Source organism: Arvicanthis niloticus, chromosome 12 (genome assembly GCF_011762505.2).
Source record: "Arvicanthis niloticus isolate mArvNil1 chromosome 12, mArvNil1.pat.X, whole genome shotgun sequence".
Taxonomy (NCBI): domain Eukaryota; kingdom Metazoa; phylum Chordata; class Mammalia; order Rodentia; family Muridae; genus Arvicanthis; species Arvicanthis niloticus.
The window spans coordinates 19046761-19072466 of record NC_047669.1 but is presented as its reverse complement, the minus strand read 5'-3'; the positions used below and the strand labels follow the sequence as shown (position 1 = coordinate 19072466).

General features: G+C 46.0%; 2 protein-coding genes across 4 annotated transcripts in view; one reads left to right on the top strand and one right to left on the bottom strand.

Moving 5' to 3' along the window:
• The first annotated feature begins 508 nt into the window (after positions 1–508).
• Slc51a (solute carrier family 51 member A) lies at positions 509–16380 on the top strand. The gene is made up of 9 exons (XM_034515668.2): positions 509–715; positions 1702–1796; positions 11900–12054; positions 12909–12982; positions 13246–13404; positions 14053–14164; positions 14402–14548; positions 15409–15514; positions 16033–16380. The coding sequence occupies exons 1-9, from the start codon at positions 678–680 to the stop codon at positions 16167–16169; spliced, it is 1023 nt and encodes a 340-aa protein (XP_034371559.1). The 5' UTR covers positions 509–677; the 3' UTR covers positions 16170–16380.
• Positions 16381–16800: 420 nt separating this feature from the next.
• The window catches only part of Pcyt1a (phosphate cytidylyltransferase 1A, choline), a 54125-nt gene continuing 45219 nt past the window's right edge, over positions 16801–25706 (bottom strand). For all 3 annotated transcript variants that reach the window (XM_034515101.2, XM_076942799.1, XM_034515102.2), the window contains 4 exons: positions 25253–25331; positions 24631–24773; positions 21578–21766; positions 16801–20529 (listed from right to left, as the gene is read on the bottom strand). In XM_034515101.2, coding sequence (XP_034370992.1) covers positions 20323–20529; positions 21578–21766; positions 24631–24773; positions 25253–25331 — 618 coding nt within the window. In that variant the 3' untranslated portion in view covers positions 16801–20322. The remainder of the gene's footprint in view (positions 20530–21577; positions 21767–24630; positions 24774–25252; positions 25332–25706) is intronic.

The following is a 25706-nucleotide window of genomic DNA, read 5'->3' as shown; positions in this document are numbered from 1 at the left end:
GTGAGGAGGCAGAAGTAGGCAGGTTTCAAGGCAGAGTTCAAGGCCTGTGTGATCTACATAATGAGATCTAGGCCAGTTAGGGCTACTACATAGCGAGACTGTCTGAAAACAGCAGCAACAGAGGCACCCAGGCCTCTTTGGCCTTTTTGGCCTTTTCAGTCAACCACCGCCACCACAGGCTAAGCCAGACCCTGACACAGTAAGACCTCATCCCACCTCCAAGGGACCAGAGCCTATGCTGCTTCTGCTGGATCACCCAGGGTTACTGACCAAGTGAGGACTTTGTCCTTCTCTTCCTGTCCTGGTGGGGAATTTTTCTCTTGGGTCCACTGAGCCTTAGAGGGCTCCTTAAAGGAGTATGAAGTCGGAAGGGTTGGGTAGTTCAGGAACAAGGTTGTGATCAAAGGCATTTGTCTGAAAGAGGTGGAAGGGACCCCGCCTAAGCTTGGGGCGGAGTCAGGATCAAATTCCTCAGGGGTGAACTCTGAGATAAAAAGCTGACACTGGAGGTTTGAGGAGGTAAAGAAACAGAAGTGAAGGCTCCACTTACTGCCCAGCCCTCACCCAGTGAACAAGGCTCTGAGCACCTCAGTACCGGACAGAAACCTCCCCACTCCTCAGAGGCTGTCCCTGCCTGACCCTCCTCGCCCTCAGCGTCTGCCTGAGAGGAAAGAAGGATGGAGCCAGGCAGGACTCATATAAAACTTGACCCCAGGTAAGCGAGTGTGGTAGGTCTTGGTCTGAGAGACAGCTGCTAAGAAGCAGCATAGCAGCCCCTATGCTCTGGCCTGCGCCTCCCTGACTCCATCGCTGGGCCTTTGAGCACTCTAAACAAGATAAGGCTGAAAACTGCCTGACTGTCCCCTTGGGCCTCAGGGAAGCTGTGGGATTGGGTTGTGCGCGGCCACTTTAGGGCTCTGTACATGGGCAGGGAACGATTACAGAGGTGAGGGCCACAGAAGGCTTTCCTAGATGAACACAGAGGCCCTGACCAACAGAGGGCAGGCCCATTCTGGTACTGTGGGACTATCTTCTTTCTCCCTTCCTTTCTTTCTTTCTTTCTTTCTTTCTTTCTTTCTTTCTTTCTTTCTTTCTTTCTTTCTTTCTTTCTTTGTCTTTCTCTCTTTCTCTCTCTCTTTCTTTCTTTCTTTCTTTCTTTCTTTCTTTCTTTCTTTCTTTCTTTCTTTTGTTTGATGCAACCTTGGCTGTCCTAGAACTTTGTAGATCAGGTTGACCTCAGACTCAGAGATCCACCTGCCTCTGCCTCCCCAGTGCTGGAGCCTAGGTGTGCACCTCTGCCCAGCTTATTTTTTCTTCTACCTTTCCTTTCTTTCTTTTCTTTCCTCTGACAGTCTTACCATGTCATTATATAGCTAAAACTGGCCTGGAACTAAGATCCTTCTGCCTCAGCCTCCCTCTCCAGTGCTGGGATTACAATTCTGCGTTACCATGCCTGCTAAGAGTCTACTCTTTCTCTTGCTCATCCTCTCTGGCCAGTTAACGACTGCCCCGATGGAGCTGCCCATGGCTAACTGGCAGCCTGTTTTATATTCCAGCCTAAGCCAGTTCTCCAGGGTCTTGAGGAACAGTGGACTATCTCCTTGCATTCAGGAGTCTCTGAGATGTACCAAGTACCTACTGTGCAGTGTGCCGCAGCCCTCCCCCAGCTGCCTGCTTCTGAGCAGACCCTTGTCTCTCCAGGTACACAACAGATCTTCTGAAACTGCTGGAGACCAATTACAGCATCTCCCCTGCCTGCTTCTCTTACCCTCCCACTGCAGCCCAGCTCCTGAGAGGTGAGTCAGGGGGCCCTATGGAGGAGCTGGAGGGAGGACATTCGTTCCCCAGAGGGAAGCCAGGACAGCTGGGGGAGCTGAGGAAAGCTAGCTCACATGTGGTCAACTGAGAGGATGGCTGGTCTGGCATTCATAATGGCCAAGGTCTTGGAGGAGGGCAACTCTCCCAAGGAATCAATGGGCACAATAAGACATAAAAATCTAGCCCAGGAGACAAACCTGAGGCTGGGCCTCCACTCACCAAGTCTCAAGACACATTCAAACCTGTGACACTGAGAAATGGGACATTTATTTGTGTTCTCGGCTTTCAAGATTATCTTACATAACCCAGGCCCCGCAGTCCCCTTGGAGTGTGCACGTAGTCCCCAAGAGAGCTCACAGCAGTGCAGAGGCTGCTGTGAGGAGTGGGCTTGACCTGGATGAACCTGAAACCTGTCTTCCCAGTACGGAACTGCTTTTGAAAGTGGAAGGCACAGGGCAGAACTGAGTTCATTCCTTGGGCCTCCACCTTATCGAGAGCAAAGTGACCATGTGTGCTTCTAGGAGGGAAAATGCTCAGGCCAGTTTTACTTTGTCTCCTACACCATGATTAACCATTTCTGAGATATGGGACTCTTGCTGGCTCTTTCCAAAAGAGACCCCTCCTAAGCAAGGGGACGTGGTCACGTGCAGTGGGAAGCAGATGTGGCCAGGTTCTTGGGCTAAGGAGACCTCTGCTTCAGGTGCTCTGAGTCACACTGTTCTCAACAACAACTTCTTCTTCTTCTTCTTCTTCTTCTTCTTCTTCTTCTTCTTCTTCTTCTTCTTCTTCTTCTTCTTCTTCTTCTTCTTCTCCTTCTTCTTCCTCCTCCTCCTCCTCCTCCTCCTCCTCCTCCTCCTCCTCCTCCCCCCTCCTCCTCCTCCTCCTCCTCCTCCTCCCCCCTCCTCCTCCTCCTCCTCCTCCTCCTCCTCCTCCTCCTCCTCCTCCTCCTCCTCCTCCTCCTCCTCCTCCTCCTCCTCCTCCTCCTCCTCCTCCTCTTCTTCTTCTTCTTCTTCTTCTTCTTCTTCTTCTTCTTCTTCTTCTTCTTCTTCTTCTTCTGTTTTTCGAGACAGGGTTTCTCTGTGTAGCCCTGGCTGTCCTAGAACTCACTCTGTAGACCAGGCTGGCCTCAAACTCAGAAATCCGCCTGCCTCTGCCTCCTAAGTGCTGGGATTAAAGGCATGCGCCACCACTGCCCAGCTGTTCTCAACTTCTGATGTCCAGAGATACCTAGTGGCACTCTGTAAGTAAGTGCCAGCAAATGGCAGCTACACCTAGCTTCAAAGCACCTGCTATTGAGAGAGCAGAGCTAGCAGGTCATCCTACACCGGCAGTCCTCAGCCCGGGAGGTATCTGGCATGTCTGCAGACAGTTTGAGTGGCCACAATGGAGGTTGCCCGTCCTTAACATCTAATATGTAGAGTTACAGGGCACACCGCAGCCTTCCACAGTACCGACCTTAAACTCAAAAGTGTCAGTGGTACTCAGACTCTGAAGCCTTGTGTCACACAACGCTAATTTTTATGTCCCCTTGCCACCACAGGTGGCAACCTGTGGCAGGTAGAACCTGAGAGGATTTGGAAGCAGGTTAATTCCCCAAGTCTCATAGTCAAGCAGGCTGCCTGGTAGGGCTGGAGCAGGAGAGATCTGGGTAGTGCACAGAGTAGGTGGTGGGCAATCCTGGGGTGGGGGTGGTGAAGGAATGTACCAGTGCGGTCCCCACGCTGAAAAGCTAAATCTGGCAAGATCAAAGGTTTCTAGTGGAGGAGCTTGAGGCAATTGAGGGCTGGGCAGGTGAGGTGGGGCCTGAATGAGGTCAAGCTGGAGGGCTGTACTTTATCCTCAAGACAGAGCCAGTAGTTCAAGCTGTAAGACTGGGAAAGGCTGGATGTTGTGTTCACGAACCATTAATCAGTAATCAGAATGACCCAGGGGAAAGAGCCTTGGAGAAGCAGGGAGAAGACAGAGCGGTTGTTGACCTTGTAGCCGGAGAGAGCAGAGGCTAAGCCAGGACAGCAGGAAAGAGACATGGAAAATATAACCAACCCAAGGGAGCTGGAGCCCTGGTGAATATTCATGGAGAGTATGGTTCTGAGCAGTGGCAATTACCGGCAGAAGACTCAAAGAGGAAGGAGGAGACTCCTTACAGCTGCTGCTGCTGTGGTGGCTTCTTCTTCTTCTCCTTCTCTCCTTCTCCTTCTCCTTCTCCTTCTCCTTCTCCTTCTCCTTCTCCTTCTCCTTCTCCTTCTCCTTCTCCTTCTCCTTCTCCTTCTCCTTCTCCTTCTCCTTCTCCTTCTCCTTCTCCTTCTCCTTCTCCTTCTCCTTCTCCTCCTCTTCCTCCTCTTCTTCCTCCTCCTCTTCCTCCTCTTCTTCCTCCTCCTCTTCCTCCTCTTCTTCCTCCTCCTCCTCCTCTTCCTCCTCTTCTTCCTCCTCCTCCTCCTCTTCCTCCTCTTCTTCCTCCTCCTCCTCCTCTTCCTCCTCTTCTTCCTCCTCCTCCTCTTCCTCCTCTTCCTCCTCCTCCTTCTTTTCTTCCTCCTCCTCCTCCTCCTTCTTTTCTTCTTCCTCCTCCTTCTCCTTCTTTTTTTCTCATTCATTTATTTTGGTTGAGTTGAGAGAGTCTCTGTGTAGCCCTGGCTGTCCTAGAACTCTCTCTGTAGACCAGGCTAGTCAGGAACACAAAAATCTTCCTGCCTCCTCCTCAGCAGGCTGGGATTAAAGGCATGCCCAACCGTCGCCTGGGCACTCCTTCGTTTCTTAAGTGATTAAAAAGAACTATTCTAGAACTATTAAAGCTTTCAATAATCAAGGTTTTTAGAGTTTCTGATATGATTCCAGTTATAATCTTTAATTTTCCCCCCTTAATTAAACTGACCTAAATGTTTATCTAGAAGGGCCAGGGTGGCCTGGGGAAGGTGTGAGAAGGGAGACTGGACTGCCAGCGATGAAGGCTTGTGATAGCTTGTGGCAGTTGAAGCAATGAAGCTGCAATGACCAGGGGCCAGAGAAGAAAAACAACCAAGCAGAGGGTCCAGAGGCAGCACCAGACCTCCATGGGGGACCACACAAAGGGATGCCCTGGGATGGGCTCCTAGGAAGAGGTACAGGACAGCAGCTATCCCCAAGGGAATACATTCACAGGAAATTAGCTTTAATTCAGACAGATTAAGGACATAAACATAAAATGTAAACTTTTCTTATTAAAAAAAAAAGTAGAAATTGTCTGTATAATTAGAAACAGCAAATACTTTTCTTATTTAAGAAAGGGCCCGTGAGATGGCTCAGCAGTGGTTGGGGAGTGTTTGTGGCCCAAGCCTGAAGACCTGAGTTTGATTCCCAGGACCCATGTTACAAAAATAAAAAGGCTGATGAGGTCACATGCACCTGTGATCATGGCACATTTCTGCTGTAGATGAGAGGGGAGGCAGGACACTGGCTTGGCAGTTTGCCCACCAGCTAACCTGGAACCAGCGGTGTGGTAGCAGGAACAGGAGAGACTCTGCCTCAAACTAGAGAGAGAACTAACTCTAGGCTAGCCTGGACAACTTAGATTCTATCTTAAAAGTTTCTTTTCTTTAAACAAGAGTGTCATAGTGTAGCTCTATGGTAGAGCACCCGCCTAGCATGCAAGAGACCCTATGTCTCCTGATAGGACAGACAGAGCACAGCAGAAGTCTCCAGAAGCAGAGCTGCCTCCCATTTCATGGCAGGAAGGCTGAGATTTCAGATGCACGATACTGAATCCGGCTTGGGTCTCCAGGCTTGCATGGCAAGACTTGTTACCAGCTGCACCAGCTCACTGGCCCTTTCTTGTGTTTTAAGAAATTGTTTTCTGTTCCCAATCATAAAGATAAATTTGTAGGTTCAATTTCCAATGTTGTAAATAAATAATCTTGAAACCAAGTTGTTTTGAAAAGATCCAATCCCACTGTTTGAGAAATGGCCACAAAAATGTTGGGAACCGCACTAGCTCCACATTCGGGCTGCCAAAAAATATCTCAGCCTGAGCAAAATGTTGAGGCCCGGGCTGCCCCATGTTTGGCGGCCACTGTATCCCGGTCCAAGCTGCCGCTCTGGTCCGAGGGTCGGGGTTCAGCAAGAGAGAGAGTGAGGACGGTCTCGAAGAATGGAGACCAGACAGAGTGTGTTTCAATCCCGTTTATTCTTCAGTCTCTCTTCCTCTAAGTATCTCCTCAAAGTGTCTGATTCTCTACTGTCTCTGCCTTTTATATGTCTCACTTCTAAGCCATGCCTTTTGGTCACACCTTTAATCATGCCTTAGGTCTTGTCTCTAAATCTGATCTCTACACTTCTAAGTCATACTCTTAAGTTACACACCTTTAATCTCACACACCCAAGGTATCTAAACCAAGATTATCAGAGTGTGCTCAGCTGTTGTAGGCTATTGTAATCCAAGTCTCATGTCAGGGTATATGGCTCAAGATGGCTGCAAAGCTGATAGCCGCTTTCTGCTAAAATTTGGCCCCCAACACAAACCCTAAAGGGATATATCAAAAGATGAAGGCAAAGACATACAGAGCCAAGGTGGCACAAAGTGCAATTTACTAGAGACTTCTATAGACAGAATTGTGTTCTGGATATCAGCAAGATGCAAGGCAGGAGGAAGGAGTTTACAGGCTAGACAGAGGTGGACCATGGCCAGCAGGAAAGTAGCTGGGCTGTTGTTTCGTTTGGGTCCTGCGTTGGTGCCTTCCTTCCTTTTTTTTTTTTTTTTGTTTTTTTTTTTTTTTGTTTTGTTTTGTTTTGTTTTTGTTTTTGTTTTTTGTTTTTGTTTTTTGTTTTTCAAGACAAGGTTTATCTGTGTAGCTCTGACTGTCCTGGAACTCACTCTGTAGACCAGGCTGACTTCGAACTCAGAAATCCGCCTGCCTCTGCCTTCCAAGTGCTAGGATTAAAGGCGTGCACCACCACTGCCTGACGTTCTTTTCTTTTCTTTTTGTTTGGTTTGCTTTTTTTGAGACAGCGTTTCTCTGTGTAGCACTGGTTGTCCTGGAACTCACTCTGCAGACCAGGCTGGCCTCAAACTAACAGATCACTCTGTCTCTGCCTCTCTGCTTCTCTGCCTCTCTGCCTCTGCTGGAATTATAAATGCGTGTGCTGCAACTGCCCAGGCTGTAGCTGAAGTTTCTAAAAAACATGTCAAACACCAGTTAGTTAAGAAGGAAGACTCACGCACACGCACACACACATGCACATGCACACGCACACGCATGGCACACACGAAAGTGGCTGACACAATGCTCTTGGCTATTGTCTTAGGCACTTTGTTTTGTCCTGCTGTAGAGTGGGAAGAGTATGTGCCAGGGCTGTTGTGACCAAGTGGCTGTGATTACCGCATGCTGGGTCCCTGTAAAAGTGTAGGTGAATTTGTGCTGGGATGAGTGACAAATGGTTGGTGGGGACACAGATTCATGTTAACCACTTTGGACAGTAACATATAATACTGACCCCACCCCACACACTCTTTGAGACAAAGTCTTTCTATGTAGTCCTGGCTGCCCTGGAACTTGCTACGTAGATCAGGCTGGACTCAAACTCACAGAGATCTTCCTGTCTCTGCCTCCCAAGTGCTGGGATTAAACACGTCTACTCCACAGTGGCGTAACAAACATATAATACCCCTAAGTATATATATTATTGCATCCACGAAACCCAACCTTCTCCTGTCCTCAGCTCTAATTCCAAGTGAATGCCAGAGAAACTTTCCTATCTGCTTCTAGGAGACACACCCAAAGATGCTAATTGCAACATCAGCTTCACATGATGAAGTAGTAAAAGTTATAGAAAAACCATTGGGCAAAAAGGCATTTTGAGTTTGTAAGATATCATTTATGTAAATATTTTATTGTATATATTTGTTTTATTGTAATTATTTATTTAGTATAGACTCTTCAGACAGAGTCTTATTGTATAGTCCTGGCTGCCCTGGAACTCACTATGTAGATCAGGCTGGCCTTGAACTCACAATCCCCTTAGAACTGCCTCCTGTTTGCTGGGATTACCAATGTGTACTACCATGCCCCATAACCTTTTAAGGAGAGTAAGGATGCCCGAGATAAAACCCAGGGCCTCATGCATGTTAGCCAAGCTCTGTGCTGGACGTTTTTAAATGATCATATGTTGGTTAGAAACATATGTTGTGAATAAATTAAAGCATGAATTTGAAAGCTAGAGTTGATCCTCTGTATCTCCTGCAGCTCTGTGACTCAGTCCACTACAGACAGGAATACCCAGAAAGGGCTGCGGCTGCGGCATGGGAGTAGAGCACTTTCTAGCATGCGAGTCCTGCACTGGGCCCCGGCATTACATATCGATAGTTCAAAGTTTTCAATTAATTATGTCATTTATTTATGTTACCTCCTGACTGCAGTTTCCTCTCCCCCGCCCAGTCCTTCCCCACACTTCCCCTAACTGCTCTTCCCAATCCACTCCTCCCTTTCTCTTCAGAAAAGAGAGGCCTCCTGTGGATACCAAGAAAAGAGAGGCCGCCTATGGACACCAAGCAGCCTTATCGTATCAAATTTCAGTAAGACTAGACACCAGGAGTCCCACATAAAGATACATGGCTGTTACATATATGCAGAGGGACTAGGTCAGTCTCATGTGAGATCCCTGGTTGGAGGTTCAGTCTCTGTGAGCCCAGGTTAGTTGGTTCTGTGGGGTTTTTTTGTGATATCCTTGACCCGCTGTGGGCCTTACAATCCTTCCTCCCCTCTTCCACAGGATTTCCCACCCTAGCTCCACCTAATGTTTGGCCGTGGCTCTCTACATCTGTTGTGTCAGCTGCTGGGTGAAGCCTCTCTGATGATGGTTATGTGAGGCTCCTGTCTCCAGTGTCAGGGGTGGGCTCCCTTTCGTGGCATGGAACCCACAAGCTGGACTGATTGCTTCGCCACTCCCACAATTTCTCCACCCTCGTTACCTCAGCACATCTTGTTGGCAGGGAAAATTGTAGGTTGAAGGATTTGTGGCCGGGTTGGTGTCCCAATCCATTGGAAATCTTGCTTGGTTACAGTAGATGGCCAGTTCAGGCTGGGTATCTCGCAGTGCTAGGAGTCTTAGCTAGGGTCACCCTCATAGATTCCTGGGAGTTTCCATCACCCTAGGTTTATAGCTAGTCCTGGAGATGACCCCCGCCCCGCCTTGCAGATTCCAGTTGTCTCCTCCAGTCCTCTCTCCTCCATCCTCCCCACACCTAACCCCTCCTATCCCCATCCCTACACCCACCCCTTTCTTCTGTCCACCCACAATCCTACTCTATTCTATTCTGCACAATGTCTACTCTATTCCCCTTCTCAGTGAACTTCATGTGTTCGAGTCCTCCTTGTTACTTAGCTTCTTTGGGTCTACGAATTGTTAGAATCGCTATCATTTACTTTATGGCTAATATCCATTGATAAGTGGGTATATATCACGTTTTCCTTTCTAGGTCTGGGTTACCACTAAGGATGACCTTTTTTAGTTCCATCCATTAAATTTCACGATGTCGGTTTTCAATAACTGAGTAATATATTCTATTGTGTAAATGTACCACATTTTCTTTATCCAATCTTTATCTATTCATCTAGGTTGTTTTCAGTTTCTGGCTATTTCAAATAAAGCTGCATGAACATAATAGAGCCAGTGTCCTTGTGCTTAGGGTATATGCACAGGATTGGTATAGCTGGGTCTTGAGATAGATTGATTCCCAATTTTCTGAGAATCTGCCAGATTGATTTCCAGAGTGATTGTGCAAGTTTGCTCTCCCACCAACAATGGAGGAGTGTTCCCCTTGCTCCACATCCTCAGCAGTATGTGCAGTCCCTTGAGTTTTTGATCTTAGTCATTCTGGTGGGTGTAAGATGGAACCTCAGAGGCATTTTGATTTGCATTTCTCTAATGGCTAAGGATGTTGAACATTTCTTTTTAAGTGCTTCTCGGCCATTAGAGATTCCTCAGTTGAGAATTCTGTTTAGATCTGTACACCATTTTTTCTTTTTCGAGACAGGGTTTCTTTGTGTAGTCCTGGCTGTCCTGGAACTCACTCTGTAGACCAGGCTGGCCTCGAACTCAGAAATCTGCCTGCCTCTGCCTCCCAAGTGCTGGGATTAAAGGCGTGCGCCACCACTGCCTGGCTGTACTCCATTTTTAAAATTGGGTTATTTGATTTTTTGATGTCTAGTTTCTTAAGTATTTTATATATTTTGTATATTAGCCCTCTGTCACATAGGGTTGATGATCTTTTTCCATTCTGGAGGCTGATGTTTTGTCCTTTTGACTGTATCCTTTGCTTTACAGAAGATTTTCAGTTTTATGAGGTCCCAGCCATTAATTTTTGATCTTAGAGCCTGAGCTATTGGGGAAGATATATGTATATGTGTGTGTGTGTATATATATATATATATATATATATATATATATATATATATATATATACACGTATATATGTATATATGTATATATATATATATATGTATATATGTATATATATATGTAAATATATGTAAAATCAGCAAGATTCTTTATATCATTCTATACTTTCTGTTTTTTCTTCTCTTTTAAAAAATTAGATATTTTACTTATTTATATTGCAAATGTTATCCCCTTTCCCAGTTTCCCCTCTGGAAACTCCCTATCCCATCTCCCCTCCTCCTGCTTCTATGAGGGTGCTCCCCCCCACCCATTTCTGCCTCCTTGCCCTGGCATTCCCCTATGCTGAGGCATCGAGCCTTTACAGGACCAAGGGCCTCTCCTTACATTGATGCCCAACAAGGCCATCCTCTACTACATATGTGGCTGGAGCCATGGGCTGCTCCATGTGTACTCTTTGGTTGTTGGTTTAGTCCCTGGGAGCTGGGGGGGGGGGGTTGGTTGGTTGATATTTTTGTTCTTCCTTTGGGATTGCAAACCCCTTCAGTTCCTTCAGTCCTTTCTCTAACTCCTCCATTGGGAACCCTGTGCTCAGTCCAATGGTTGGCTGCAAGCAACCACCTCTGTTTTTGTCAGGCTCTGACAGAGCCTCTCAGGATACATCTATATCAGGCTCCTATCAGCAAGCACTTCTTGGCATCTTCAATAGTGTCTGAGTTTGGTGTCTGTATATGGGATGGATCCCCAGGTGGGGCAGTCTCTGGATGGCCTTTCCTTCAGTCTCTGCTCCACATTTTGTCTCCATATTTCCTCCCATGAGTATTTGTTCCCCCTTCTAAGAAGGACTGAAGCATCCACATTTTGGTCTTCCTTCTTCTCCAGCTTTATGTGGTCTGTGAATTGTATCTTGGGTATTTCAAGCTTTTGCACTAATATCCACTTATCATCAGTGAGTACATACTATGTATCTTCTTTTTTGACTGGGTTACTTCATTCAGGATATTTTCTAGTTCCATCTATTTGCTTAAGAATTTCATGAAGTCATTGTTTTTAATAGCTGAGTAATACTCCATTGTGTAAATGTACCACATTTTCTGTATCCATTCTTCTGTTGAAGGACATCTGGGTTCTTTGCAGCTTCTGGCTATTTTAAGTAAGGCTGCTATGAACAAGCATTCTATACTTTTATGTTACTTACCCCCATGGCTGAAGCAGGGGCCTTGGCAGGCTGTTCTCTCTTCTGTTACCAAGTACCTCGATTCATGTTTCCCTTCTTGGGTCCTCATTGTTACTTAGCTTCTTTGGGTCTATAGACTGTAGCATCATTATTGTTTACTTTACAGCTAATATCTACTTAAAAGTGAGTACATACCATGTTTGTCTTTCTGGGTCTGGGTTACCTCACTCAGGATGATATTTTCTATTTCTAAAATATTTCTAAACACATATAGCCTTTGCAGGGCCAGGCATGGTAGCACATACTTTTAATCCGGGAGCCAGAGGCAGAAGGGTATCTATGAGCTCAAGTCTAACCTGCTCTACATATTAGGTTCCAGTTCTGGGTTAGCCAGGGGTACACAACCAGATGCTGTCTCAAAACACACATTCATATACACCATTCATCCTTGGACTTTATTTGGTGTTTAACAACTTGTAGGCATTCCTGGAATAGCATCTGCCCTTCAATTCACTGGCATCTGCTTCCCTTCTCCCCTAGAACTGGGCCCAGTGGAAATTGCCCTCACCGTCATCTTGACTTTTCTTACCACTGGCTCAGTTGCCATTTTTCTGGAGGATGCTATTTACCTATACAAGAACACCCTTTGCCCCATCAAGAAGAGGACTCTGATCTGGAGTAGCTCTGCACCCACGGTGAGGATGCTGGTGTCTGGACTGGAGAGGGACTGGAGAGGGGGGCAGGCTGTCTTGAGAGTTCTCCTAAGTTCATTTGCTCCAGAACAAAGCTTCCTGCCAGGACCATGTAGCACTGGTGCTATGAACTGACCCCTACCTGTTTGCAAGGCCAGCCAGTGGGTGAAGTATTCCACGGCAAAGGGCTGTGGAGGCAGCAATCCACTGGATACAGGAGACGTCTTTCTTTTTGCCGTCACTATGATTGCTGTTAAAAGCAGGCTGCCTTCCAATACACAGACATTTGTTTCCATGGGGTCATACTCAACGCTGCCCTTTTGCTGTGGGCCTGCTCTTTTTCTTTGTTCTCCTTGTTTGTACTGAACACTCCGGCACTGAGACACAGCTCTGGTGGCTCTAAGCCCTTTTCAAGTTACCTATGCACATGGGATTCGGATTTAACTTATTCAGTTATTTTCCAGTTGGAATTTTTGTTTTCTTTTTAAAATGCATTATTATGTATTGCTACTAGTAGTAGTAGTTGGGGGTGGGTGGGCAGCACGTGTGCCGCAGCTCACATGTACAGGTCAGAAGACAATTTGAGGCGTTAGTTCTCCTGTTCCACTCTTCCGTGGCTTCTGGGACTGAACTGGGGTTGCCAGGTTTTCATGGGAAGCGCTTTCAGATGCAGAGCCATCTGAGTCCTGGTTTTTTTTGTTGGCCCTGGGTGCAGAGCCCAGGGCCCTACCTAGCAGCTAACAAGTGGAAGAACCTGGGCCTTCAATGCACAGGTCTGGTCTCTTTGAGCTCTTGCTACAAGAAGCGTGGATGGTCTCGTCCCTGCCTTAACCTGCATCCTGCTCTTCTGCGATCAGGTGGTGTCTGTGTTCTGCTGCTTTGGTCTCTGGATCCCTCGCTCCCTCACACTTGTGGAAATGGCCATAACCTCGTGAGTGTCTGGCCCCACCCCCACCACTAGGGATGACCGTTACTTTGGGGTTCCTTTCTGACTCCCAAGCCTCCAGAGTCCATGCCTTTAAGCCCCATTGATACGAATCTAGCTCTTGCCGACCTGTCCTAAAGTGAGGCCCTTGGAGTCTGCTTGTGCCCACTTTCCTTTGGTGAGCCCCACCTCTCCCCGAAACCTTCCTCTTTAGCAGCAAAGGTGTGGACCCAGGTGCTCCCACCCATGTACTTGTGGTTTTCTCCCAGGTTTTATGCCGTATGCTTTTACCTGCTGATGACAGTCATGGTGGAAGGCTTTGGTGGGAAGCAAGCAGTATTGAGGACACTGAAGGACACCCCAATGATGGTGCACACGGGTCCCTGCTGCTGCTGCTGTCCCTGCTGCCCACCCCTCATACTTACCAGGTAAGGCAGGAGAGGCGTCTCAGAGGACAAGTGAGCCAAGAGCTCTGTGACCCCAGTTCAAGGCTCTTGGAATTAGGCCTGTATAGGGCAAAGCCAACAATAAAGGTAGGCACCCACATCTAGGAATCCCAAACATGGGGACCCAGCCCCAGGGGAGAGGGGAGAGGAGGAAGAATTCTTAAGTTTCAGCTCACTGCCATGTTTATTCACTTTATTGGTTTTGTTTGTTTTTGAGACCAGTTGTCCCTACTATGTAGCTCTGTCGTGGAACTCTGTAGACCAGGCTTTGAACTCACAGAGAGATCCACCTGCCTCTGCCTCTGAGTGCTGGGAGTAAAGGTGTGTTCTATCATGCCCAGCTTGCACTGTATACTTTAGAGGCAAAGAGAAAACTGTACCTTTGGGTGCTTGTTTGCCCCTCTTGCCTACTTTGAGTAATGAACCTGAAGTCAATACTTGGGGTTCCTGATCACAAGGCATCACTGGAGGCAAGGGGTATTCCTAGGGCCCCCAACATTCTCTACCTTGTCTTCATCCACAAGACATTTTTTGTCATGATGGGAGCCCAGCCGTAGCCCGGGAGCTGGGTGCAGGGTCTAAGCTTCCTTAGGGTGTGTGGTTTATAGATTCGCTCTCTTCCTCCCTCAGGAAGAAGCTGCAGCTGCTCATGTTGGGCCCTTTCCAGTATGCCTTCTTCAAGATAATGCTGAACATAGTGGGCCTGTTTCTCATTCCAGATGGCATCTATGACCCAGGAGAAGTAAGCCGGGAGACAGCAGCAAAGTCTAAAAGTTATCTTTGGGTTCTGGAATTCATATCCAAGCACTAGCAACACAGGAACAAGGACTGGGTGGCCACAGGGGAGTGAGTAGCAACCCAGAGAATACAGTGGGAAGAGATGAAGTCCAGGCTCGGGGGCTTTCATATCAGCTTTCTTCATGTGGAAGAGGGAACAGAGACCATTAGTCCTCCTGACTGCTTTCTGGCCTGCCACCAGATTTCTGAGAAGAGCACAGCTCTCTGGATCAACAACTTCCTCGCCATATCCACCCTTTTGGCCCTCTGGTGCCTGGCCATCCTTATCCGTCAAGCCAGGATGCACCTGAGTGAACAGAACATGGGATCCAAGTTTGCTCTGTTCCAGGTAACTACCTGCCAGAAACAGTGTTTGCCAACAAATGACTGCGGTTAGGACCACCAGAGGCAAAGGCAGACCCGACAGTCTTAACCTTTGCGTTTCCTGGGAGATTTGGAACATTATCTACACCCCTTCCATTTTATTTTGTTTGCTTTTCTGTACCACAGTACCACCAACCAGGTTTATAACAACAGGAGTGTATTGATGTACCAATCTAGAACCTGGAAACCCAAAATCAAAATGCAGGCAGGGCTGTTCATCTCTTTGGAACATGCTGGGGAGAACCCAGCTTGGCACTTCCTCTCTGGAACTGGCCAGCAATCCATAGTGGTTCTTCCTTGGCCTTCTGTATTGCTCCAATCTGCCTCCATTGTCACATGACTTTGTTTATAAACCTCTTATGTGCTAGATGCTACTGGGTATCTGATGGTGGCCATGGAGGAGATAGATAAGCTGATTTTTTTGTTTGTTTGTTTTTTTGAGACAGGGTTTTTCTGTGTAAGCCTGCCTGTCCTGGAACTCACTCTGTAGACCAGGCTGGCCTCAAATTCAGAAATCCACCTGCCTCTGCCTCCCAAGTGCTGGGATTAAAGGTGTGTGCCACCACTGCCCGGCTAGCTGATTTTTTCTTTCTTTCTTTTTTTTTTTTTAAATGAGTAACCCTAATGAATATGAGGCAGAAACAGAATTATAACTTGCCTACAGATGGAAACTGCACCAATTTTCAATAAAGCTTAAGTCTTAGTCCTCCGTTAACACAGTCCTGTTAACCCCACTAACACATGTGATGGTATGCCTAATCTGCACTGACATCAGAACCAGGAGTGGCAGGTGTCAGCCCTTCCCCCATCTCTTCTACTCTGCAGGTGCTTGTCATCCTGACCGCCCTGCAACCCGCCATTTTCTCCATCTTGGCTAGCACCGGGCAGATTGCTTGCTCCCCTCCCTATTCTTCTAAAATCAGGTCTCAAGGTAAGCACGTAGGACTCCTTTCTGTCTTGCAGGTGAGACTGAGAGCAGATCAGGGGAGAAAGGATCTTGGAACAGAAGTTGGGCTAGAACTTCTGATTTCCTGGATCCTTCCAGAACATTCTGATGTCTGTTCAGAATGTTCAGGAAGGATCCAGGAAATCAGGTGGAGGCTCTGAGATGACTACTCTTTCCTCTCTGATCACAGAGAATGTCAATGTCCCCAGCTTGAGACCAGTCCTAATGGCCAAACCAGAAGTTCAGGCCTCATCTTGGGATAGAACTGGGTATGGTTAGGAAGCAGACTATGCCAAGTAAAAACATGGTCTGGTCTCAAATCACAGAAGCCAGAGCCAAGTTCTGGCCACCATTAATCTGCCTTGCTCCACACAACAGTTTAGTATCTCAAGGTCCTGCTTTGGAAGTAAACTGGAGTTTTCCAGCTTGCTTGCTAAGGCTGCTATGGATTCCTGCTCTGTCACAAAGCATAACTTCTTATTATGTTCCACCCCACACTGCAGTGATGAACTGCCACATGCTCATACTGGAGACCTTCCTGATGACAGTGCTGACACGAATGTACTATCGAAGGAAAGATGACAAGGTTGGGTATGAGGCCTGTTCACCGCCAGATCTGGACTCAGCACTCAAAGCCTGAGGAGAGCAGCTTGGCCTATGGAAGAGATACTGTTCTCCACAGAAGAGCATGAGCTTTCTTCTGTCCCTCAACCTTCTCAATGGTTAAGGCTCCCACTGGCAGGGCAGGCTGGCAGCTCCCATGTGACTATAGAGATGAAGGCAGAGTGCAGCAGGCTGAACCTGTTCTGAGTCTTTCTCAGGGAAGTTTTGTAATAAACGGTGAAAGTTGAGACGCTTGCACAAGACACTTTCTGTTGGTACCGATTTTAACCCTGAATGCATCGAAAGTCACCCTGAGGAGAAAAGTGCATACATGGTTGGTGTATGGTTTATCTGATATAAGAATGGAAGTAGACCTTAGCTGGGCACAATGCTACCAGCCCAGCTTCCCCAAGAATCCCTTCTTTCCTCAAGAGCATTGGTTGGCTATCAGGAGGGCTGAGGTCCCTCCCTTTGTTCCAGCCTTTCTTTTCAGTAAGAAGTTGAGAACAGAATTGCTTGCTAATATGGTAGTGAAGCTTGATACTGAGGACAGAAAATCAGGACGTTAAAAATCAAAGGAACTGAGAATACAAATAAAAGCCCCCAGTACTTAAAACCTTACATACATGTATGTCTGGTCAACACTACAGGAAATTGAAACACCAGGCAAAAACACATGGCCTTTATTTGGCTAAAGGACAAAAGCCAAAATAATTCTGCACAAAGTATTAGACAGTAATGTGATACACTGAACTCGGAGGCAAACTCCCCATTGACACTGGTGTTTGGGAGCCTCCATACAAAACACCCACCCAACCAACTCTAACTGTTCAGAACAGTCAGTTTCTCCAATGTGGTGGAAAGTGCTCACTTCAAACCTGTGAAACCCAACCAGGGCCGTCTAAGTGTTAATCCTGGCATTTCTGTTCTCTACCCCAATTTCATAGTGACAAAAAGTTTTGGAAGACTGAATATATTTCTTTTTCCTTTTAGGAGAGTTAACTTTTAATAGTTTAAGTCCGAGAACATGTCCTACTTATTTATTTTGAAGACCAGAAGCTAGGGACCATTCTTTATCCCATGATAATCTATACTGTGAGAGAGGACAATCATTGTTATGACTTCAGAAAATACCTTTAAAAATACTTATATTGGTACGTTTAAAAAAAATACCATTAGTCTTAAAACATTGTTAAGGAAGCTTTCTTTGAACCGTGTGGGTTCAATTTCGACGCATCTAATGCTGACAGAAATCTAGAAGGGAGATTAAACCAAAACAAACAGAATTGATTTGGGAAAGGATTGAAAATAAGACAGATTTCAAAGACAACAGGCTCCAGAATGTGAGTTACACAAGTGAACTCAGGCTGGAGACAGTGACAAAGCACTTGGAGGAGCCACTGTGGAGGGGCGTCCTAGACAGCTGGTCAGATGTGCGGCCTCAAGAATAACTAAGGTGCTGCTGAGAAGTGACCAGAAAAGCTCTCAAGCTCTTTCTCAGGACTCAATCACTTTCCCAGGTCAGGACTTTCCACCTCTTCCACTCCACCCCTTCCTCACGTAAGGTTCTCTGGCTTAGCTGCGGCACTGGCGATCTATTTCCACGTTCTCTAAGTGGCAACCTCTATTTGCAGTCCTGCACAGTATACGAAAAGCAAGGTTTCTGTTCGGCCCATGCCAAGGTTAACTGCTGCACTGGCTCCTCCCCAGCTACAGGGCTCCTGTCTTCAGCCTCCTTCTATGACATAGAGGCTGTGAGGCCAAACAACTTACGGTTCTCCTGGCCCTTCCATACTGTTGCTTTCTTGGACAGACTGGGGGAACAGCTCTATAGCCCAGGCTGCACAAGAGGTGTGGATTACAGTCACAGATACAGCATTACACAGCTCACCCACATTAGTGGCTGACGGTGCACTATCTCAACAGCACCTTTTTCTAGCACCGAGGAGCACATTGACCCTCAGGTACCTACCATGCAGCCACACCCACAGCGTTTTTGCTTATGTAAACTATCTGAGAGTCTGAGCGTTAGGAGATAGTAAAGGGTGAATCTGAGCACAGGCTAGTCCCAGCTGGGTTAAATATCTTGTCAGCATAGACGCTCTGATGTTTGGAACCCAGACTGTATACTTGAGTGACTACATGAGGGAAAATCGCATGTGAGCAGCTAGCTCCCTTTGCGTTTCCACAGGGCACACCTGGGTGACATGCACTGAGAGAACAAGCAGGTGAGTGCCGGCAGTGACATCACCACCTCTGTATACCTGGGAGAATAAGGCAGAGAGAAACGGATCCCCAAAGAGAAGACTAAAGTAGTAGAAAAGTTAAAATGAGCCACACAGCAGTACATAATGTGAGCAAAGACTAATTTCAACTGGTTCAGAGAGGATTCCAGGCCAAGGCCGTATGGATGAGATCTGAGTGAAAGCAAGGCTTCACGAGGAGTTGCCAATGACATTTTCCACGGGCTGCTGGGACACCAGGTGGTGCCCTTTTGCCCCTCTGCTCAGCTTTGCCTGGGAGACAGCTTAGGAGCCTGTGTAGTCCTGCTGTGCAGGCGCTGTGCGGCGCTAGCCTCGGACCCTCAGGCAGTGGAACAGCTTCCACCAGAGAGTGTCTAGGGAGGACTGTAAAATGCTCACAGTCCCAGCGTGGACCAGTGAGGAGGTGCAAGGAAAAAGAAAATGTGGTTTTCTTTGTTGAAAACATGAAAGCTCCACCCCTACAAGGGGTATTTATGAGTGACAACTAGTAGGTCCTGAACATAAACAACTTTGCCCTAAATCCAGCTACAGAATAACATGGTGATGAACTCGCTGGGCCATGTAGTGACATGGGTGCCAGGGGACTGAAAACACCAGCTCCTGCTCAACAATAAATGCTGAGAATCAGTACTCTTCAATTTGAAATTCAAGTTCTCTTTCCTCTTGGGGCCATCAGGCACAGGCAAGCAAGAGGACATGGACCTCTGTGTGCTAGCAGTTTTAACCCATGCCTGTTGCTTCAGGAGGAACACTGGAGAAGTCCCTGCTAGGTGCAGTTCTTGGAGCAAAGAGTCTCCATGTGATACTCATGTGACCCAAGAATATTCTAAGATGAGCAGAGGCTGAGGAGAGTGTTTCAGAGATCAAAGCGTTTCCTGGTGCTTTTGCCTGTATGCTCTGCGAAAGTCTAAGTGCTGAATATGGCAATAAGCAACATAGATCAACGGGTGGGTCAAGGGCAAGCTGCAGACACTTACAAAGCATCCTTTGTATAAAGCTGGGCGTGGTGCTGAGAGGGCAGCTGCAGGCAGAGGGGCACATGGCAGCAAAACTCAACCTCAGCTGCCCCTGCACTAGACTGAGTTTACCTCACTACTCTCCAATCACAGTAGCCCTCAAAGTGTCCCTTCCTTCACAGGTAGTCTGCAGGAAAGAGACTGACAAGAGCTCCCAAATAATCGGGCAACAGAATTTTCTGAGAAGATGAACACAGCAGAAAAACTGCAACTGATGCTCTGTGGTTTGGTTCCATCCCCATCAGTGTCTTCATGGACCCCATTGGGTCCAACAAGAAACTCCTCAGGGAGTAAGAAAAGTTAGGCTCAGATCTCTTCCCGCCCACAGCCACGCTGACACATGGGCCGGCAGGACACTCAGGGAATCTGGAGCTAATTCAGCTTTGAGATATTTTTTTAGGGAAATTAAAATTATGAGTCTCCCCAAATTATCCATCAGCATGGCTCCCTGTTGGAAGGATCTGGCAAGCCACTTTGCTTCAGAACAGAAGGCAAGCACTAGTGTTCAGGAAGAAAGGCCTGTGGGTATTCCACGCTTCCTTCTTCTGCCCACTCCTCAGGGGCAAAAAATTAGTTCTACTTACTATATTTGAAAGACTACTTTTTAAAAAAAATTGATAAAAATGACAATTTCCCTGTCAAGATTACATGAGCATAAACAGTAAAGCAAAGTTCTGGGGAAGGAAGATGGATGCAGAGCAGGCTCTAAGGTGTGGGCAGCCTCCTTGGTGTGGCTGACAAAGTCTCAGGGCATGTGCTGTTTTGGTTCCCCATTCCCAGGTCCTCTTGCCCCGTTTGTCTTTTCTTTGTAGATGTCCTTAGGTTTAGTGTTGGGATCACAAAATGGAATTCGACAGAGAGCTTCTGGAGGTGATGGGCAGGGGGAGAGAGAGGGAACAGGGATGAAAAGTTAGTCCTCTTCATCCTCGCTGATGTCACAGGTCACAGCCTTGCACCTAGAGAGACTTGCTGGGGAGGAAGATGGGGAAGTCTTGCCAGAGAAGGGCCACCGAAAGGAGGGGGAGGGAGATCGCTCATGAGTAGGGCTGCTGCTGGGACTCTGCTTGGGACTGATGGCCTGCAGCATCCGACCTTTTCCCTCTTTCAGCATGTGCTTCTGGGGAGGAGACCAAAAGGAAGAGTTAGAAGATACCTATGGACCACATGCATCACCACTGGAGCTTCTGAAACCTCAAGTTACTATGGCTCTCCCTGCAATTACTTCTCATTGGTGTGATCAAAGCTCTGGTCTCAAGCATACTAATGTAAACACTCTGCTACTGACCTGTTTCCCTAGCCCCTGCTGTGCTAACCGTGACTCCAGAGGACAGGGGGGCACAACTCTAGTCCTAGGCCATCTCCCCCTGCTCACTACAGTCAGCCTAGCCTTGACTTCAGTTAGAGGCATCCAAGGGCTACTTAGTGTGCACTCCAAACTCCAGCAAAAAACAAAGGCTCACTAACCGAATTCTTTCTTTGGTTTGAGAACACTGGGCTTTCCTCAGGACAGATCCCCCTCACGGGGAACCCATAGCAGGAGGAAACTTTCTATCTGTTCTCTGTTTTTCCTTCTCTTCAAGGTAAATCCAAAACATAGCAGTTGTCAAGGCTGATAAAGCAGCTGAAAAAATTACTAGGAAATGTCTAACTATATTAGATAACTTCTTAATTTTGATGTTCCTTTCTGCTCAAACATTCTGGTTCTTTCCACTGCACAGCATTACAATTCTCTTGAATTCATTTGTCTATTGCCTGGAGGCTGAAGCTATTAGTATCACAAGTTCAAGGCCAGCCTGGGCCACATAAGTAGCTCAAGGCCAGTCTAGGACTTAGAGAGACCCTGTCTCAAAATAGTAAATAAATAAGCCTGGTACAGCAGCGTACACCATTAATCCCTGCAGTTGGGAGACAGAGACACTATGAGTTCTAGGCCAGCCTATTCTACACTGCAAGTTTCAAGCCCACCAAGGCTACCTAGTGAGTTCTAGTCTCAAAAAATAATAAATAAATAAACTAACCAACACACATAAGGCTGGGGTTGTAGTTCAGTGGTAGAATCCTTGCTAGCATGTGTGCTCTGCCCTGGGTTCAACTGCCAGTACAGCAGAAACAAAAGCAGCCCTTTCCCTGATATTCCCTCAAGTGCCAGGAAGAAAGGCTCCCACCAGTGCTCCTTCTGGACCAAACATTTCCAGGAAACTTCCAATGAACTCTCGGGACTTCTCCTCCCACTTCTGGATGAGGTCGATGCTCTTTTCTTCCACCTTCTGCACAAACTCTTTTGATTTTTCCTCCACATCTTTCACTTTCTTCTTTACTTTATCAACTCGTTCTTGCAAGTGGTATTTCTTCTCCTGGAACATGAAACAAATGATTTTTAAGAAATAATACCCAGGCTGGAGCAATGGCTTGGAGGTTGAGACATCCTGCAATACCGGAGAACCTGAGTTTGACTGACAGCATGAACTTCAGATGGCTCACACCTACCTGTATGTCCAGCTCCCTCCCAAGAGATCTCTGGCCCCCACAGGCACCTGCACTCATATGCACATAAGCACAGATTACATATAATTTTAAAAAATAATAATTTTAATTTAAAAAAATACCCAACTTAATTTTACCTACCATAAAAGAAAGAAAAATTTGGCTACTGTTTTCAAAATTTAAAATTCTGCTTTGCTTAATCTGCTCTGTTTATTCAGCATAATAACAGGAATGATAGCCTCTGGACAGCCTTATATGAAAGTGTGATAATTCTAACATTGAAAACTATAACAGTGAGGGCAGAAATAGATTAGCATGCAACCAAAGGAAGTCAAGGATTTCAAGATAAATCTAATATAATGAAATAGAGATATAGCCAATGGCTCTTTCAGATAACAGAGTGCATACACAAGATCCTCACACAGCACTTCCAAGAAGTAGCCAACATGCCAGAGTCAAAATGGAAATACTACATCCTTAATTTATGATTTTGGATTACCCATCATGAGCTTATTCCATGATTTTAGATAAACTGACTTTATTGTGTGTATGCATGTGTGTGCATGTACATGTATGTGTGTGTGTGTGTGTGTGTGTATGTGTGTGTGTGTGTGTGCAGGCAGGTCAACATCAGGTGTCTTCTTTCATTAATCATTCTCCTCTGACTTTTCTGAGACGGGGTCTCTCGCTGAGCCTGGAGCTCAGCAGTCCTCCTAGGTGAGCTGGCCGACAGGGCCCAGGGACCCTCCTGTCTTAAGGATGTGCAGCCACACCGAGCTTTTGACCTGGGTGCTGGGGTCAGAACTTTGGTCATTACTTGTATAGCAACCAAGCCATACTCTCAGCCCATGCTCTGCCTTTTATAAGTTACAGATCTGCTTGCTCATTTGCAAAATGGCAAAAAGTCAGTCCTGCCAACATCCCTAAACGTGAGTGTGAAACGGTATAAATGCTCTAATGGAGAAGAAGTGATATTTAGTCAAATGTAAAGTATTATATTGTCTCAGCATGCTGGCACTTGCCAGGTAATCCCAGTACTCAGAAAGCCAAGGTAGGAGGATCACAAGTTCCAAGTCAGCCTGGGCTATAACTTGAGCATTGATTAAAAACACAAAACAATCCAAAAAAAAAAAAAAAAAAAAAAAAAAAAAAAAGGGTAGTTTTGTAATTTCTGTATCATAAGGAAGGAAGGAAGAGGCCACTGAGTACGGCTTAGTGAAACAGCATGCTCCTCTTGGTTGCACAAGGTAAAGGGAGGGAGAGAGAGCAAGAGAAGGAAGAAGAGTCATTTGGTTCTGTTTTTCCCCTTTAATTTCTTTTATGTGTGCAGGTGGCTCTGTTGTTGTTGTCTGTGCACCACACACTTGCAGTTTCAGAATCCAGGAGAGCTGATTGGATGCCATGGCACCTGAGTTACAGATGGCTGTAAGCGGCTATGTGGTTGCTGGGAATAGAACTTGGACCTCTGGAAGAGCAGCCAGTGCTCTTAACCACTGAGCCCTCTCTCCAGCTTCTGCATTTGTTTTATGAGACAGTCTTGCTATGTAGCTTAGATTAGCCTCACATTTGTAACCCTCCTGACTCCGCCATCTACATTCTGGGGACTGTAGGGTTGCACACTTGGCTCACCTACGTTCCCTTTTCTAGTTTGACTGGGTTTTGAGACAGGGTCTCCTATGTAGCCCTGGCTGACCTGAAACCTTCAATTTGAAGCAATCTTCCTGCCTTTGCTTTCCAAATTGTGGGATAATGGAATGAACCACTAAGCCCTATTCTGGTTTATCTCATAATAGCTTTTATTTAATAATAAATAGCTATTATATAATAGCTTTTCATAGAGCTGAGAGCAAGTGAAGGGTTTGGGTAAATAATTATTGCATACAATATAACTAGTAGGTTTGCTCTGTTTAAATCAACTTTATTGAAGTATTATTTACATATACAATTTATATCTTTTCTAAGAGCCAATATTAATCAAAAGTACCTGCATGTTTTTTTTTTTTTTTTTTTTTTTTTTTTTTTTTTTTTTTTTTTTTTTTGAGACAGGACTTGCTAAATAGCTCATGTGAGAAAACTATATATATAAAATGCTGTGCATCATCAGTCACAGGGAAAGATCCATAGTTTTCATCTTATTCTCAAAAAACACATAATTAAAAAAAAAGCAAAAACCAACCAAAAAGTTAAGAGCTACTCTTTGTTTAATATAGTGTTCTATATAATTTATACTTTTGTTGTTATTTTCAGACAGAGTGTCATGTCACTAAGACTGGCCTCAAAATTCTGATCCTCTTGCCTCCAGTCCTTTTACTAGAACAGATGCATCTGTGCTGGGATTATAGGCATGCATAATTATACATTCTTTTGTTAAATTGATTTGTATGTCTTTCCTTGCCCCCACTTTTTTAAAGACAGGATCTCTCTGTGCAGCCCTAGCTAGCCTGGAACACACAGAGATCTGCCTGCTTCTGCCTTCTGAACACTGGGGTTAAAGGTGCCACCCACCATGCCTGGCTTTGTTTGCCTGTCTTTGTATCAATACATAGATATTACGATATTAGATTATGAGGGTAGAAACTGCCTTTGTACTATACTCTTTGTAAAGTGTCTGGTGTGAGTTAGCTTTGGAGAATGATAATTGCAGAGCACACTGAAAAGCGAGCTCAGAGCAGACAGCGTGAGAAACAGCACGTGTCCTACAGAGTGGGGGCTATGAGAGGAGGGTGCAACTCACGTTGATAAAGCTGACATTGAGCTCCTTGGCAGTGTAGCCCCTCTGTAGGTTCCGTCTTGCATACACATCATAGTCACGGACAATGCGGGTGATGATGTCTGATGTGGAGATACCTTCTGTCCTCTGTGTGGGGGCAAACATGCCTAAGGGAAAACACAGACAGACAGACAGACAGACAGACAATGTGATGTCCTGCCACATCAGAAGCAGAGGCAAATGGATCTCTGTAAGTTCAAAGCCAGTCAGGTCTTCACAATGAGTTCCAAGACAGAATTTAATCTTTTTAGGAATAAAAAAAAAAAAAAGGAACTCTGCTATTCCTATAGATGAACTCTAGAGACCGTGGTACCCGGGGGACTGAATGAAAGACTAGAAGGAGGCACAACATTGTCCTAGCAATAAGAAAAATAGAAAATTTGTCCTAAAATTAAAAAAAATTAAAGAGATGTTTAAACCAAAAATCAACAGATGTTGAGGCTATGCTCACTTATAATGTTGTCCAAGTTTGACCAGAAAAATGTTAAATTTCTCAGAATCACATTTTCCACTTTAAGCAGTGCCATGGGAATCTCTGTAGTTGCCCAAGACCCTATATAGTGAAGCTGGGCATAAACTCACTCACCTGCCTCCTTGATGTGTTTATACACATCATCACTTCCTGCAGAAGAATAGGGGATATCGTCATGGGCGACAAAATCAATCTGAAAATAAGAAAACATCATTTTAAACCCCAGAATAACTGCCATTTAGAAAACACCTGTAAATATTTTTGAGCTCAGAAAAAGGGAAATTGGGCAGGGACCATGCCTCAGAACAACCTTTTCTCTGTACTTTTTGTTTAGTTCATACATTCTACAGTCTGCTCTGAAACTACCAACCTAATCACTTATAGCTTATGGCAAACACAGGAAATCTGCTAGTTTCCTCTCTAGCTACTTCTTCCTGGCCTAAGAGAAGTGCCGCCTTCCCTTTGTATAGTTGGCATGCTGTAGTCAAAGGGACAGGGGGTTTCTAGTAGCCAGAATCCAGAAAGAAGGGAATCACCCTGTCCTCCCAGGTCTCTAACAATGGGCCAC